Source organism: Pezoporus wallicus, unplaced genomic scaffold (genome assembly GCF_028554395.1).
Source record: "Pezoporus wallicus isolate ANWC-B61680 ecotype Strahan unplaced genomic scaffold, APGP_CSIRO_Pwel_v1 contig_14831, whole genome shotgun sequence".
Taxonomy (NCBI): domain Eukaryota; kingdom Metazoa; phylum Chordata; class Aves; order Psittaciformes; family Psittacidae; genus Pezoporus; species Pezoporus wallicus.
In genome coordinates this window covers 1-17,176 of record NW_026642428.1, presented here as the reverse complement: position 1 = coordinate 17,176, position 17,176 = coordinate 1, and the positions used below count along the sequence as shown (strand labels likewise).

Below are 17,176 nucleotides of genomic sequence, written 5' to 3'. Positions count from 1 at the left end.
GGAGTTGGTTGCATGAGGCTCTGACAAGTACAGGCCCTCCCCATTTCCCCATCACTTGTGCTCACGGTGTCCCTTTACAGACAAGTCCATCCCTCAGGGGAACATGCTTTGGTTTTCACCTTATTAGTTATTTATGTTCAGCTGATTACGTTCTCTGCCTTGAGGCTGTTTCATCCCTTTCTTATAAGTTGTTTCTTTCCCTGCACAACAGCCTCTCCCTGCTGGGGAATGAGAGGAGCAAGTAAATCCCTGATCCTTCCCTTGCCAGCAGGACAGGAGAGAGTGTTGTTCATAAAGAACAGAGTTTATGGAAGCTAAATTAGGACAAGAATAGATGAAATAATTTTATGTCATCAGGTGTTGCTTTATGCCAGATGTGCATATGGAGGATTTCAATAATTCTAGGTTAATGTGAAGGAGCTGGCCTTCATATTCTTGTAGCTATGAGTTAAATTCCTGGAATAGAGCCAATAGGAGGAAGAACACGGGAAAGTAACTTTTAGCATGATAGTTCAAAGAACTCGTAACACTGGGGTTAGGCTGGAAGATGAGTTTTATCATATATAAAATCTTTTGCAAACTCATACATGGTCATAAACACAAAAATAATTCTTCTTTAAACTAGATATTTAGTTTCTTATTAAAAGGATTCTTGAATACTTAAATAGAGCGCTTTTAAAAACCCCAACAGCAATACAGAGTAGACAGGAGCAGAATATCACCACGCTGGGTTACAGTTCAAGTTCTGACATCAGCCGAGACATCCAGTAGTGCCAAATCCCTTATCTCCTCCAGCAGTTGGTATAAGCTGGCTCCCTTGGTCTGGCAGTACTTCTCAAAGTCTTCATCAATTACTTCAACTCTTTTCTCCTGGGCATGCTGGGCAGCTTCTGCTGACTGACTGACTGCTTTCACCAAGTCACATTTCACCCTCTGACAGTTCCTCTGGGAAACCTCCATGTCCACAGTCTGGTGCGGTGCATTCTTGATTATTTCAAGCTTGATGGTGTCAGCATGGCAGCGGGAGGTCTGCACCAGCATCTTCACCTTAAAACCAAGAGAAAAATACTTTATTTCTGATAGTGTTGTTTCCTCTTGCTTCTGATTAAATTGTGTTGGCCCCCCAAAACAAGAGGGATATGGAGCTGGTGGAGTGAGTCCAGAGGGCTTTAACCAGCCAGAGGGGAGACTGAGATGAGCTCTTAGGCAGAAGCTCTTCCCTGGGAGGGTGCTGAGGCGCTGGCACAGGGTGCCCAGAGAAGCTGTGGCTGCCCCATCCCTGGCAGTGTTCAAGGCCAGGTTGGACACAGGCTTGGAGCAACCTGCTCTAGTGGACGATGTCCCTTCCTGTGGCAGGTGTTGGAACTGGGTGAGTTTTAAGGTCCTTTCCAGCACAAACTGTTCTGTGATTCTAAATACTCACCGTAATATGATCAAAAAGGCTTAACGTAACTGAGTCCCCAGTAGTTGTGGTGGAAGTAATTTTGTTCTGAAAGCGCTGCAGTGATCCAGGCTTCCACTCACAGCTCCCATCACCTTGACAAGAGATAACTAAACCTTCTTTGTTTTTCATATATGCTGCAGCTTTGATTCCATATCTATGAAAGAGCAGATGAGCAGAGCCTTTGCTAACCATTTTCACATCAGTTCTCTTAATTTTGAAGCTAGCAAAGATTGTGTAGAAGTCACATAAAGGGGCAGTCAGTGTAACCTGATAACCCTGCTTCAGAGACACTGGTGTGCATTGTCAAATAAACCTCTAGAGTATATGAGAATAGCCCAAAGATGGTGACTGATGTGATTTGAAAGAAACAGAAAGATACAGGGTGATCCATTCTCTTATGTGTTGGGTGGAGACCGAAATGGCCCAATGATGGAAGGGCAGCAGCATTACAGGTTATTCCAGACAGCACAGTGAGGTAACAGTTCTCCATTTCAAACACCTTAAGAGCAGCAGATACTTGCAGTGGGTTCTCTGTAAGGAAGCCTGCCTTACTTGGGTAGGTTCTGGCTCTCCAGCCTTGCATCCACGCCAAGTCATCTGGAGACCAGATGCCTACATTGAGCTGGTTTATACCCAAGCTCAGTCTGTGGCCAGGATCAAGCCAGGCCCTAGCTGTATTTATGCAAGTTCAAGGTACTCTTACAGCAGTTTGATTTATCATCCTTGTAGAATGCTGTTTGGGTTTTGTTTCTTTCTTATTAAGTAGCATTCTTATGCCTACATTTGACATACTTGTGAGCTAGTCAGGCAGACAGTGTTGCTACCAGAACTGCACAAAGATCATTAAGTAACCCAAAATGTCCAGAGCCAGTAAGGGAAAGGAAGGGGCTTTCTCTTCCTCCAAGGCTTGGAGATCTGGCCAAGTCCTATAGAAGGCAGCACTCTCTAGTCCTGTCATGACTTGCCTTCTTACACCATTCCCTAGTCAACTTGTAACATATGCAGAACACATTTACTGTACTTTAAAATACAGATGTAAAAGCTCAGAAAATGAACTGTAATGTTAGCTTCCTGCAAAGAGCTGTATTCTACCAGCATAAATCAGCAGCATGATACAGGCGCTTATAAAACCTAACTACCATAAACAGCTTCATTTAAACACTTCTGTGCTTTGTGCTGCCTACTATGAGTAGTTGCTTGAAAGGTGCTCCCAGCCTGCACAGAGTATAGTCTGCTGTTAAGAAAAAGAGCACTGAGGAATGCACAGCTTTGTGGTTTGGGAAATCACTTTCTATTGTTAAAAAAAAAAAAAATGAAAAGGGGGAAACACTCCAGTCATTGTTCTGCTTGGGCAAAAAACGTCCTTCTCATGTTTTGAAGTAACCACACAAAGCATAGTCTTATCATTTCCTCATAGGAACTCCTTCCCAGAGTCAAAGCACAGCAAAGCACTGCTAATGCTTTACAACGGAAATCTAAAACGCAGATATCAGTCACCACCAGGCCAGGCTATGAACACTTCCTTTCTCAAGGGCCAGAGGTGTCCTCGCAGCATTCCAGTAACACTTATGTCTTGTTTTCAAACTCACCTCGGCACAAAAACAAGCACTCCATTTGTTCGTATGGAGTAAATAACACCATCTGCTATGCAGCGCTCATCTGTTTCTGGGGTTTTGTCTTTGAAGTACATGCACTGGAAGAGTTCAGTAGACTGCTTCTGAGCACGCTGGGCTGCCTGCAGGCACCCCCACCCCCCAAAGAGAGAAGACAAAACAATGTACATAAGTATTTCAACTGGCTTTCATTTCCATAGTTTCTTTTTCCCACTACTTTCTCCCTTACCCACCCTTAGAAAAATTACATCTAAAAGGAAATCCTACATGTAGTACAGGTGACGTATGAAGTCATTTTTACTACCACTCTCAGGAGAAAAAACAGTATTTAAGTAAGAAAGCCCCACAGCATTACAAATAAAAACAAAGTGATAACTCTGTTGTAGTACCCAAACACGGTAGTCAGGATCAGTATCACATTCCTTTGGGTGGTGTGAGAACACACTGAGACACATACAGTGACCACCTTACCCTGTTCCTGTTGTTAATGTGTTTGCACAATTCCTCGAGATCCTTATTACTGAATAAGTTAACATCTCCTTTCTTTTCCTTCAGAGTCGCTGCCATTAGGAGTCTGTGGACAATAATATCAGCATATCTTCTAATTGGAGAAGTAAAATGAGTGTACTTCTCTAGGGCAAGTCCTGTGGATAAAAGAGGGAGCAGTGATAAGCAAGCACAGCAATCCTCTGCCTCCCCCAAACAGTTCAGAATTCAGAACAGGAGTAGCATCAAAACATAAGGTGACAAGATACCATAATGATGAAACTCCTCCTTGGAGCATGAGCCAGTCGAGAAGTACAACGCGTTGGACATGGCATGAGTGGCCATTGAGCGCAGCAGTTGGTTTACAATGGGATCCAATGGGTCATTTGCTTTATCCAGAGACTCGGCCAATGCTTTGTTAGACCTGTCAAAAAAGTGTTAATTCTGGAGAAAATTATGCTGTCCCTGCTCATAATGGTTTATAGTTAAAAAATCCACTAAAAATCAGCCCTTCTTTAGAACATCGTCTCCCACTCACAGAATGGTATTGGGAAAACTGGGTTTAAGAATTGCTACACAGAGCCTGTAACATTGGTACTCAGAACTGCAGCTGTTGTGACATAACATAGCCAAATACTTCATTGCTTAACTTTAATTAAAACACTTAAGTAATAAGATACCGTGTGTCCATTGCGAAGCCTTTGGCACTGGCACATTCTCGGAGCTCAGTGAAGAATTCCTGCCGTGGTGGAGGGTGCTGCCGCAGCAAAGCTTGCTGAGGAAAATGCTCAGAAATCTTTTTTGCCACCCAGTGGTTGGCAAGAATCATACATTCAGCTACAGTCTCGTGCACCTCCAGGGGCTGCTTCGGGATCAGATCGTGGATGTTGTGTTTATCATCCAGCTGCACTCGGATTTCCACCCCTTCCAGCTCCAGAGCGCCGCAGCTGTCCCGCTTGACTCTTACATGCCGTGCTATATCCGTGAGTTTTGATACCGCCCAAACCAGCTCAGCCAGCTTCTTCTGCCTCGTTCTTTCATCCAAGTCTTTCAGTTCCAGGATATCACCAACCACGCTTGTGTCTCCATCCAATAACCCCTGTGCAGTTTCATAAGTGAGCTTGTACGCGGATCGGATGATGGTTTTGTTGTAGCAGACGCTCAGTATTTCATACGATTCCTTCTCTAGTTCCCACAAGACACTCACAGCGTACCTTAGAGAAGAAATCACAATGCTGTAAGTAGTGCTGGTTCACTTAAACAGGCTTTTCAAGCACATCCAACTGTTACACATTTACAAGTTTCATTCTGGTTGGTTTTCGTTTGGTTTTTTTTAGTGGAAACATCTTTCTCTTCACAAAACAAAGCAGTGCTCAGCAATGCCACTAATTAATGCACTTGCCTGTCAGTCTCATGTATCACAACTTAGTGAGGACCAGCTACAGACTGTAGCAGTATTTTCACCCCTTTGTTGAGGCAGAGTATCCCTAAGATAAGAGGCCACATCTATTCTAAAGCACAGCTATACTACATGAGTTATTTTTAGTAATTTTTATTTTATTAATCAGATGCACCCCCGATCAATATATCTGCACCCTGCATATCCTCATGCCAGCTAACTCTCTAAATTGTAATAAAAGGGGATAACGGGATGTTTGAGGTACAGGACAATAGTAACAAACATGATCATACACATGGGTGCACGCACACCAGGCTGGAACCCATGTGAAAAAACAAGTGAAAAACAAAGATGCCTTCACTTCTACGTTGCTCTTTAAATACAAAGCAAATTGCTAAAGGCATGGGCTTCTGTCCCTGGGGTAGAGCTGGGGAAGAACCGCCCTCACTCTCCCTGAGTTATCAGCAGTACCGAGTTAGGCCTTATAAAAGTGATCCTGGAATTACAGTTGGACATTCAACATTTATTGTTAACTCCCACTGAAAACAAAAGTATACATGAAAAAAAGCGCACATTCCTGGTGCTCTCTGGAAGCCTCCACAGGGCTGACAGAGGTAGGAAACCTTGCTTTTGCTTCAGAATTTTGTCAGTGCACCTTTTGGCACGGCAATGTATTACAAAGCACTGACCCTATTTCACTGAAAGGTAGTTTGAAACATACACTGTTCTTTCAGTTGAGGATTTAATAGCAATGCAAAAACATTCAACCAGCTGATGAACAGACTGGCAGCAGCAATTAAATTACTGTAAAGATCTCCTTCCTCAGAAACACTACAGAATCTTACCTATCAACTCCACTGAGCAGAGAGCAGATGTCAGCACTCAAGACAGAGGGCAGCATGTCATAGCGACGATCAGCTAAATAGTAAGTTGTTGCCCTAAGGAATAAAACACATTTACTGTTCTTCTCACAAGGACTCAATGGTGTGTATCTCCCATGCACTTTTTGGTACAAGCATAGCTTCAGAAAAACAAAACACACAGCATGATTTTAAAAGGTTATTACTGAACACAGAGACATGCAATATCAAAGTATTTAAATAACTATTTGTATAGTACAAAGCCTAATTTTGCCTTCCTCAGTATCTTCAGCTGCCATTAAAGCCAGAAATAGGGCTGTACAAAATAGGCTTAGCTAAGAAGAGGTTAGTTTACATTGCTTTGCAGCTACAAAGAGTATATTTCATGAAGTAATTCAGCAGTTTAAGTTCCAAACAGTGGCAATAAAAGAAACCAGAAAGAATGGAATATTTGGCACAAGTTCAGATATTAAAATATAAATCTGCCAAATAACTCTAGAATTAAACTCATGTAATAGTTCCATTTTGTGGGTGTTCTATGTGAAGATTTGTCCCCTCTGGAATGCAAACAAGTGGTTTGTAAATCCTTCAAATCACAAATGTTAAAGGAGACTGTAAAGCAAGCAGCAGTGAGTAGGGAAAGATAAATCCTAGCTTTGTGGAAAAGAGCAATTTCATCCTAAGAGGGTGAAGCAGTGGGTCAGAAGCAGTTTTTTCCCCAGCAGGCCTATTTCATCCAAATAAAAGCAGAACACCATTAGTTACACAGTAGTTTTCATAAGCTGTTTCCATGACACAAAGAAAGAATGTTTCCTTCCTCCCACTGTTTCTCAGTGTTCCCTTAAGGCAGCATTACAATGTTCTAAGCTCCATAAATTGTCTCAGTTTTAGAAAGTAAGTTACCTTGCTCTGGCCTCAACATCAGTGTAAGAATTTGCTGCCACAAAGTGGGTCACATCTGCAATGTGGACGCCTAATTCCAGATTCCCATTAGGCAGAGTTCTAACAGAGAGAGCATCATCCACATCCTCACAGCCTTTTGGATCAATGCTGAATATCAAGTGTGTAGCTCTCAGGTCAAGACGTTGTTTTTCCTCCTCTGGACTTACTTTCCATGGATTCTTTGAAGAACTCATGGGCATTTCACTCATCTGCACAAAAACATTATTGATGAACATACATTTATATCCTTTTCTACAAAAGGAAGCCAAGAAAATAGATTTAATTAGCTTTCCCTTTTCTACACCAGGAATTGTTTTGTGTACTACTTCACCCTAAACAAATTCTTCTTCCCTTGCATTTTCCAGGTAAGCCTTATTACATGGAAAGTATGAAACAGAATTGAAAAGAATGTACATGTTTTATTAACAACTGATATTACTGTGGTGATACTGCAGCTCTGGCAAACATAACCACTGCATATGGTTTATTACATACTCTTTTTCTTTTTCAATTAATTGGAGGTATCAAAGCAATTATCTACGAGAGCTGCTTCCTCCCCTGCTTGAAGACAAAAGGATTTAAAACAATGATTTTAGTAGGACCAGGTCTTTAGGATCAATACCATGAACACGTATTAAAGGCAGTAATAACCCAAAAGCCTTCCTCAAAATTGAATTAAGAGTTCGTAATCTTCTCATAGCAAACAGATTATCTTAAAATCCCTCTCCTGACTTGACAATTCATAGTATCTACAGAATCACTGTCACAAAAGTAATTGCAGAAAAATCATCTCCAATTGGTTTTCAGCTTTCCGAAACCTGGCAAACCAAGACACCCAGCTGTGAGAGGGTCCCCTGAAAATCAACAGAAAAAGAATGTATCTAATCCCAAAACCAACCTGGATTTCTGAGAAAGGAGCAACACAGATGCTGTTCTCCACCAGAATAGCTGCAATTTCTCCCTCCAGATCTCCAATTCTTCCTAGAACTCTCACAAAGTGTCCATTTGGATACACAGACGTTGACTCCCAAGAATCAATACGCACGACGACTCTATAGTCCTGCCACAAGACAATTCTGTTAGAGCAGCAACCTGCTCCTGACAGGCAACCAATACAAACACCCCTCCAGGGGCACACAAAGCCATCCAAGACTAGCAACCCTGACAACTTGATAGGAAGGAAAGAGAAACCCACAGTGAGAGGCAAACATATACTGAGAATAACATTTCTTTCCTAATCCCACTTGGAAGAGTATAAAGACCCACTTGGGGTTATTATATGGAGAATCTCTATCTTAAATTATAAAAATTAACAATTATTCTTATACCAGAAGAGACATGTTCTGCAATTCTGTGTGCAATTACTTCTTGCCTGTGAAGAAGTACTTAATGTTACAGGGTAAAAGCATCCAGGAATTAATAAGCCCACATTTCTCCTCTCTACAGCAATGGCAGGCAAGTGCCCATAATCCATTATCAATTTGCTGAAAAGCTCTCCTTGCTTTCACCAAAGTTATATATACACATATATATATGTCATAGATGCAATAAAGCCACAAGGGCTACTGCTATTTATACCCCTGATATGACCTTTAATTTATCAGAAAAACCCCAAAGCAAATAGTATATAAATGCTCAGGTAGCTGGGCTATGGCCCAAATTCAGAGCTCAAATAAGCTTTGTTACCTGAAGCTGATGTGGTTTTGACAGGAATTGAACACATTCCTTTGAGGCAGCAGTTGAACCACTCTCCCAGGCTTCATTTGATTCATATTTGTACCCATGTTTTTGCCAAGGGAAACATCATTACAGCGTGTTACACCCACACAATTCTGTATGAACACGGGATAACAAAACACTTCTGTCAAATTACCTGGAGTGCTTCAGCTTGCTGGGTACTGATCCGGATTTTGGGAATTCTGTAGTCCCAAGGTGTAACAAGGACCTTCTGAGCATTTCTGCCCTGGGGCTGGCTCTCTTCTCTAGAGGGGAAAGTGACCACATAATCCCTCCAGTTCTTTTGGATGATTCCAACAACTTTACCTTTTAAGAAGGAACATTTTTGGCTGTACATTAATGAGTTAGGAACATGAGAGCAAGTATGTGGGAGGTATAGAAGAGTCAATGCTTCGCAATACTAATGTGTCCACAAATCTGTATTACAATTGCTAATAACATTTGGCATGCAAATAATACAAGCTTCTTATAAATTATCACTGGCACAGCCAGATTTTAATGAGCTTTTCTGTTTATGTAGAGACTAACTCATTGTATAGATTGCAATTGACACAGCACATCAATTATGCAGAGAGATTCCCACTCCTACTGAGATGTGGCAAATTCCAGTAAAAAAGGAAATTGAAAGGATCAAAATAAGGCATTTTCTTGCAGGAAGAGATTTAACCTCTTAAAACTTTTAACTCTGACCTCAGCAAACTTTTAAGCTGTAGTAGTACACACAGAGTAGTATTTTCAAGTAAGACTCTGAGTTTCCATGGTACACAGGCAGGTCACATTGCAATGGGAGCTGGATACTTCTTACCTTACAGAAATCTTTTTCATCTTACATGTTATTTATCATCAGGAATTAAAAGGATGAAGTTATCTTTCTGTCTAATCAACAGTGATAGGGGAGAACTTGAGTGCACAGCCTGGTGAATTGGTCTCTATTAGAATTGCAGTTCATCTCTCAGAGCTGTGAAGAGTGACAGCGTGGGCTTGGGTAGCAAAGTGCTCCTACCTCAGTATTTTAGGAAGGTAACTGCAGTAACTGACCTATTTCTGAGAATGAAATGAAAGGGGTTTACACATGGAAACAATCTCATGGCTTTCTTGTTGGGATACATTACGATGCTTTAATTTAGGATAACCACTTCAAATTTACTATGGCACAAAATACGTGATAGTGACAGAAATAGAGGGAAGGGACTCTCTAATGAAAAGCACAGCTCAGAGCAAAGAAGTGAGGTGATCTTAACAAAACCTTTACCTGTGGGCATAGGGTCACCAGTGGTGTCCGATGGTGCTTTATCCTCAGTCTCATTTTCACAGAGGGCAACAGTCCTTCCTTTCCACTCATGCAAAGGCAGTAACTCAACAGCCACCACGTCACCGTGGATTGCACGATTTCGAGCTTTGGCCCCGTAAATAAGGATGTCACTTTGAATTTCTAAATTTAAAATAAAAAGAAATAAAACTATAAACTTCTAAAAACAAAAATCAAATCCCTTCACTCTTGGCAGCATTCTGCTGAAAGAAGAGAAAATGATATTTGCAATATGATTTCTTCCATAAAGGACTACTGGCAAGCAATTAATATTGCAATTAAAACTAAAACTTTGTCCTCTTTAATAAGGCAATATTAAGCGATTCTGTAAGTGCACTTTTGGCTAAAAAGATGCATCAGTTGGGATGAGCTCACCGTTCTTAGGCAGCAGTTTAGAAACACTCACGGTTACACTGTGGAAATCCCTGCAACAGGATTCTGGGCAGGGTCCAGAATAAAACAGGATTTAAAAAAATGATTAGTATATTGAACACTTGCTTGCCTGCAGGGTCTGTCAGAGGAACATTTGAAAGTGGGACAAGAGATTTGTGCAAGGATAATGAGCTGTTCCTCCAAGGTATTTATTACTAGCTCATATCAGAAAGACACTACTGGTGTTCCAATCCAATCCAAAAGGTATTGTTCCTATTATGCTCACAATAACCAGCTTCTAATCCTGCCACCATCTATACAGACATTTATTTCAGTCAAACAAGTGGTCATCTGAAGCAGGAGCAAAGCACAGGGTAACAATTTGGAGCAGTATTCAACTTCAGAAAAAGTATAGGAAACCTGTCAGCAGGACATGAGTCCAAAACATGGAGGAAAGAGGACATAAAAGGTATTGTTTTCTCCTGAGGTTCACCCTCTGCATTCATCTTCCCCTCCTTTCTGACCCATGAATAAACCGAGCATTGCAGTATCTTAGCTTCATCTTCCTCAATAAGTGAACAGCTACATACAGATGGCTCCATGGCATCATGCAAGCAGCACAGACAGTGTCAAAAAGGCACTGCTTAAACCCACTTGTTGTCTTTTCACCTGTTTCTTTGCTGCTAAATCCCTGAAGTCGAACAAAAGCTTCCAGCTGAGCTCTGTGCTTATTGACACTCAGTGCACCCTGAAAGAAAATAACAGATAAAGAGTGAAACTGTTACACCTCTAAATAACCAACCTTAAAGTATAAAATCTTTAGTGTTACAATTGTTTTCACAAACTGGTAGGCTTTATTGATATGTAGGTTATTCTGAACACAACCATTCTCTCTACAGGGGAGAATAAATGATGCAGAACCAAGTCCTCACTTATGGAAAAGAGTGGGACGTTCTTCTTGTTTCCTTTCCCCTTCCCGCTATAGCGTTTCTTTATCTAATCAGTCTAATTCAGGCAACTAAAGGGACCAAGTGCAAGATGGCATTGTGCTGTGTATGCTCTCTGTATAGCAAATTACCTGTATATATCTTCCAGATTTGATCCCAGCCTCCAATACTTCCAGAGGTAAGTGCTCAGGATATTCTTTTCCATTGTTTTCTTGGCTTTCAATCTCCCGTTCACGCCGAGCTTGAAGTATAGAGTCAAAGAGTTCACGGGCAGCCTTTAAGTCAGGCCAAAAGTTATCCAAGTAATTCTGTATGCACATATATGAACAAACATCAAAGTATTTAGAAGTCTCTGCTCTTTCAATCACACATCTGGAAAGCCCATAATGGGTAAGAGCTGTCTCATGCTACACTGAAATACCACTTCCAAGCGGTAATGAAGTGTCTGCTCTAAACACCCCAGATTTATCCCAGATTCAGCTTAACCCATTTATTAAATACAGCAAAGGAGGTGTGACTGTTAAGTTGGCAACCTAGACCAGAGATTCACAAAAGTTTACTACCTACATACCCCATCCAAGCTATGTACTTCTCATTAAGTGCCACAGCAGAAGAATTAAACTGGCAACTCATCATTATTTTTACACTTCTTGTACAATGCCACATATGGGCCACTTCCCATTGCCTTGTAGCAATTAAAATACCAGCATCATCATTTTTATATAGCTTTAAGGTAAACCTGTTTGGTCCTGGTTTTACTCAACATTCTTTCACAGCTGCACATGAACATGTCACCCACATATCCCACTGATATCCCCAGCAACTAATTGGGGAATGAATTACCTTCTCATGCATCACTGTATCCTCAGTAGTCAAGGCTAAAGGAAACTGGCAGAATAATGCTGATGGATATTAAGGCTACGACTGTACACGGACTGCTTGCCTTCCAGGTTTAGGCAGCTGGCTGATGTCACTAATCATTGTTCATCTGTGTCAAATTCTTTAAAAATAAGGAAAACCATGAGCAGAGTTACTAAGAAAGATGGCCTCTACCTTTGGAGCTGCTGTTTTGTTTTTCAGTTCCCTAGTTTGCTCACTGCAATGATGCTCCCATGACTGACATCTTAGCCTTTTTTGATAAATGAAGACATGAGTTAGCATCATAGTTTTCCTAAATGTAAACTCTGAAGCGATTTGCACTACACATTGGGCTTTAATGTACTCGATTCATCATTTTGATGCAACATAAAAGAAACCTTCCTCTGTTTCTCTAGCATGTTACCTTGAAGGAAATCACAAACACTCCTTCCGTTTCATTTCCATACTGCCTGATAGCATCTTCATCTTCTGTTACCATAACAATTGGCATCTGACCTGAGCAGTGATTATAGTACCAGACCGCTGCATTGTAAATACTCCTAGAAAAGCAAAGTTTGAAATAAGATTTCTGGCATATCCCATTTGTTACTTGCAAGACATTTGCCAGCCATGTATAAAGGAGATTTTGGGTTAAGATGCACACTTTTGAGAGATATACACCAAGCTACATGAACTTTCTATCTGCAAAAACTATGTGTCATACTTTAAGCACTAAAAGAACAGAGGAATGTTTCCTTCCAAATACATCCACTCCTGCCCTTGCTGCAACATGACATGTTGCTCCTCTGAGTAGAAGTTTGGAAAAAGCAAGCTGGAGCTGTCAAGACTTCAATGTTATGGTGCTTGCAGGTTCTCAAACAATACATCTAGCAGCCCAATAAGATATGTGTCCTACTCGTTGTGTTAAAGCATTCTTCAAAATGGCTGTGGAACTTTAAAATGACCCAGCTTTTTTAGCACTACTCCATGTAATTAAGTACACTTGTGTCTGTTTTCCTTATAAAATATTGACGCTTCCTTAATCACAAAAGCACAATCTAGACTTCCACTGTTCCAGAGCCAAGCAGAGGAAGAGTATGAACTCTTATGCACCAAATGCATTCTAACATTCCTAAATACAATGCCAGGATGTTGTCCAGCATAATACTGCATAAACCAAACCTGGTCTGCCATTTCTCCATGGATTCTCCCTTCTCTCTCGGCAAATAACAATGCTGATGGAATTCATTAGCAAATACGGCACAGTCGTGACGGGCATCCTTTGCTAGATTTCGTAGCTTGTTGTACTGCCTGGAATAAGAAAAAGATAAATAAATACAATCTTATGCTTTCTTTTGATAATACTACTTTAACTCCAGAGGAAAATACAGCTGAAAAACTCAACGAAAAGTACTCCCATGCACCAAGAAATGCATTCATTAGATTACACCATTGCTGACAAAACCCACAGCATAATTCGTAAGCAAGCTTTTCTTACTTCTATTATAGTTATTTTTAAACATACTTCTTTTCCAGTGAGCCCCACAAAACATCATAAGTATTCAGGAACTTATTTTGCCACTTCTGGGACAAGAGCTGTTTCTTCAGATGTGTTTGTGCTTTAGAATACAGAAAAGCCTTAACGGCAAATTATACTCTCATATACTCTCATGCTACAGCAACACATAGGTTAATGTCTGGTAAGGTAAGTACCATATAATGGTATTAATTGCTCCTCAAAGACAAGTGCTCAGTCTTTAATACAGCAAATCAAAACCATGTCCTTAATCTAGTTGTGGCACATGATACTTGATCATTACTGCAAAGTCTCCTTAATTCCTGTCAAAAGCCAACTGATTAGTTAATAAAGCTACAGGTTTAACATCACTCCTATCAGGGAAAACTGCAACAGGCATTGATGTCCATGGACCACACAGGATCAGAGTTCTTTCCCTTCTGTGAAATTATATGAGGACCTTTGAAAGACTTAAAACCAAATTAATTTGGTTTTAAAACCAAATTAATTTGCTTTTAAGTGTATTTGTATATACATTATTTGCTGACTTCGGGTTACTGTGTTTACATATACATTTTACTATATTAGTTTCTTCAATCTAACTTAAAAATAAGTTATTATAGGGTAAGTACCTGCGTCCTTTTTGATGTTGCAAAGCTTGACACGCTGTTTGCATAAAGATGATACCCTTCAGCTCCGGAAACTCAAGAATCTCAAGGTAATCCTGAACCACCTTGCAGTCAGGGACGACATAATGTGTAACATCATCCGATAACAACTTGCCATCTAAAACAGAATTTGGAGTTCAAAGGTTTAAACCTTCAGTTGCAATATGGAGCTCTTAAAAATAGTTTCAGACGTCTGGAAATTTGGAGTTATGCATCCTCAAGGGTATACACGTATCTGTTTCTGATGAACAAAATTATGACTACTATGGCGTAACTCTGTAGCGCAATCTCTGAAATTTGTGACAGAGCCCTTTTGTACCCACTGATGCCAAAATTTCATGCAAATTTATCCAAATGAGTGAAAAATATCCATTTAAAGAATGCACGTAACAGTCTCTTTTTTTTTTTTCTGCTTTCAGATGGAAAAGGAAACTACGCATCTGCCACAGAAAATCTTTGCATGGAATTTTCAAAGGGTGTAGAATTAACCTGTTACACTGCTTCCATAGCACTCTCTACTAAATACAATTCATTTAGAGCAGGCTGCTTTTCTACATCTTTACATAAAAGAATACAGATAAGGCTATGCCTGGAGAAAAGCAATGCTACTGCAAGATGATGATGTTCTTGAATCTAAATGATCAACTATCATTGCTAATTTTCTCTAAAGAGACTCCATCCCTTAGGAATACACCATCAAAATACCACAATCAAGCCATTTCAGGTGCCATCTTAAAATGTGCTTCAAAATTAATGAATTTAATTGCTTTAGATACTTCAAAGATTACCCAATAAACTTTAGGGCGGGGGGGGACCTCCACCGAATTTTCTCTCTATCCCTTATGGTATTATAAATACTGAATTTACCCTAGTGCAGGCAAGTTATATATATAATACAAGTATACAGATCTTGATGAGTCAGGTTACTTTCATGTACATCTTAGAAGGTGACACAGGATAATTAACTGTGATCACTAGAAGTGTGAATCCAGCAGGCACAATTCTCCAGACAGTAACATGGCCCCATCTCACCCTGAGGGCATATAATGGATGATAGCAAAATGCACACAAGAAAGCTGATATTTATTAATAATTCAGAAAAGCACTAAAAGTGAAATGTCTCTTAAAGATTTATGTAATCTACCCACATAGAGCTATCCTTGCCTGACCTATATATTTAGATCAGAATAACTTCCAAGTAGGCATAGCATACCATTACAGGTAGATGTGATTTATGTAGGCAGTCTCTCCCAGTGCATGAAATAAGTTTGCTCAGCTCACTGTGCAAAGCCAGGAATGAATCAGAGTCATGGGATAGTTTGGGTTGGAATGGACCTTAAAGTTCATCCAGTTCCAACCCCCTGCCACGAGCAGGGACACCTTCCACTAGGTTGGACCAGGTCGCTCCAAGCCCTGTCCAACTTGGCCTTGAACACTTCCAATGAAAACAAATGTTTACCTCACCTCAGAATTACCTAGAATTAATTTACCTGGAGTTATTATAGAGACATATTCCAACACCCATCTAGAGCACAAATTACACTGAAGTCCAGAAGAGGGGAAGTTAGGCATGGCAAGGGAGAGAAGACTTTTTTTTGTGGTATATGCCTGTTATTTATCCTTAAGGAATTCATAACCAAATGCAGTACGTTAGGGAGCAGTAACTATCATTAGTTCTGACATCCTAGACAGCAGTGATACACTACACTGCCTTCCACTCTCAACTGCAAAAGGCACCTAAACCAAAAGTAACAACATCTATCAGAAAAAAGAAGAGGTAAAATTGTAAACCTTTTCTTTCAGGTAAGGAAATAATGTCCTTTATTTAAATAGGCTGGATACTGTGTTAGTTATTTCCCTAAATTGTGCTATTGAACTACAGCAAAACACTCTGAAATATCAACCAAAGGTCATATGATGATCTATGGCGCACTTAATACCCGACAGCGTGTAACAACAACAAATCTAGACACCATCGGGGCTGCCAGTGTTCCCATGTCTGAGATGAGCCGATACAACACAGGCAATTAGTTAATTACTTAACAGAAATAACTGCTGGTGCAGAATTACAACCACCCCGAGTTAATGGCTTGACCCCACTGTAATTACTTAACAGGTACGTGCAGAACTTAATTCATGCTATAAACCACCAACCTGGAGAAATCAATGCACTTTTAAAAGATGTTTTATAGAAAGCAAACTGAAATGTGAAAAATCCTTTAGCTTTTTATGACTGTGAAGCGCTATAACCCACCACCCTGCACAAACTAACGCACTTCAAAACTATCTCTTAAAGAAACTTTTAAAGGAGCTTTAAAAAAACCCTTGAACACTCCTCCAGCCCTTTATCACTCTCTGTAAATCAGCGCACAGCTAAATCCTATAGCAAATAACTTCTCAATTCCCTTTTCTAAACGCGCCTCTTATCTCTGACAGACTGCTCTGCACGAGTGACTGCTGCTGCATCCTCCACACGACACCGTTCGGCTTTTCCACTACTTTATATGTCACTCAGTTCCGTCCGGACCCAGCTCGGGACCGGCCACCAGCGGCCACGACGCCCCGCTCCCCCCTCCCTCCAGGCCTTATTTCTCTTCTCTTCACCGCCCATACCGCTCGCTGTTCCCCTGCACCCGGTCCCGCCGGTTCCCATCAGGCCTCCGCGCCCGGCACCCGGCTTGGCACGGACCCCGCCGCCCCAGCTCTGGCCTACAACAGCCGTGTGGCAACCCACCCACTGCTCACTCCGCACGTCCTCCAGCCCGTACCCCGCTGCCTCTCCCCCCAACCCCACCCGGCACCCCCAGCCTCAGGCCGCCAGCCCCCCTCACCGCGCGGGCAGCCGGCGCGGCACAGGGCGCTGCGGCACGGCACGTCAGGGCGGAGGTAGTGCTCCCGCACGACGCGCACCGAGCGGCCCTGCTGGCCCCGCAGCTGCAGCACCTTCTCCGTACGCAGCATCGCCGCGGCCGGGGGATCGGAAGCCCCACAAACAGGCCCGCCGCTCGCGGGGCGCATGCGCAGG

The 17,176-nt window shown here is 41.4% G+C and overlaps 1 protein-coding gene across 1 annotated transcript; it reads right to left on the bottom strand.

Annotated features, from left to right (window-relative positions):
• Positions 1–609: 609 nt before the first annotated feature.
• Positions 610–17,115, bottom strand: DIS3L (DIS3 like exosome 3'-5' exoribonuclease). The gene is made up of 17 exons (XM_057430497.1): positions 16,983–17,115; positions 14,116–14,269; positions 13,150–13,278; positions 12,392–12,527; positions 11,241–11,417; positions 10,832–10,910; positions 9,734–9,913; positions 8,618–8,787; positions 7,643–7,804; positions 6,706–6,953; positions 5,788–5,880; positions 4,224–4,757; positions 3,813–3,967; positions 3,529–3,701; positions 3,034–3,179; positions 1,424–1,598; positions 610–1,047 (listed from the first exon to the last, which is right to left on the bottom strand). The coding sequence occupies exons 1-17, from the start codon at positions 17,110–17,112 to the stop codon at positions 739–741; spliced, it is 3,150 nt and encodes a 1,049-aa protein (XP_057286480.1). The 5' UTR covers positions 17,113–17,115; the 3' UTR covers positions 610–738.
• Positions 17,116–17,176: the final 61 nt, after the last annotated feature.

What these genes read in the sequence shown, in the direction of transcription:
- DIS3L (XM_057430497.1), bottom strand. Translation starts at nt 17,112, where the DNA reads ATGCTGCGTACGGAGAAGGTGCTGCAGCTGCGGGGCCAGCAGGGCCGC. An exon ending in CCGCGCCGGCTGCCCGCGCG is followed by an intron (nt 14,270 to 16,982) that starts GTGAGGGGGGCT and finishes ATTCTGTTTTAG; the next exon opens with ATGGCAAGTTGTTATCGGAT. An exon ending in TGGTGACCCTATGCCCACAG is followed by an intron (nt 8,788 to 9,733) that starts GTAAAGGTTTTG and finishes CCTTCTTAAAAG; the next exon opens with GTAAAGTTGTTGGAATCATC.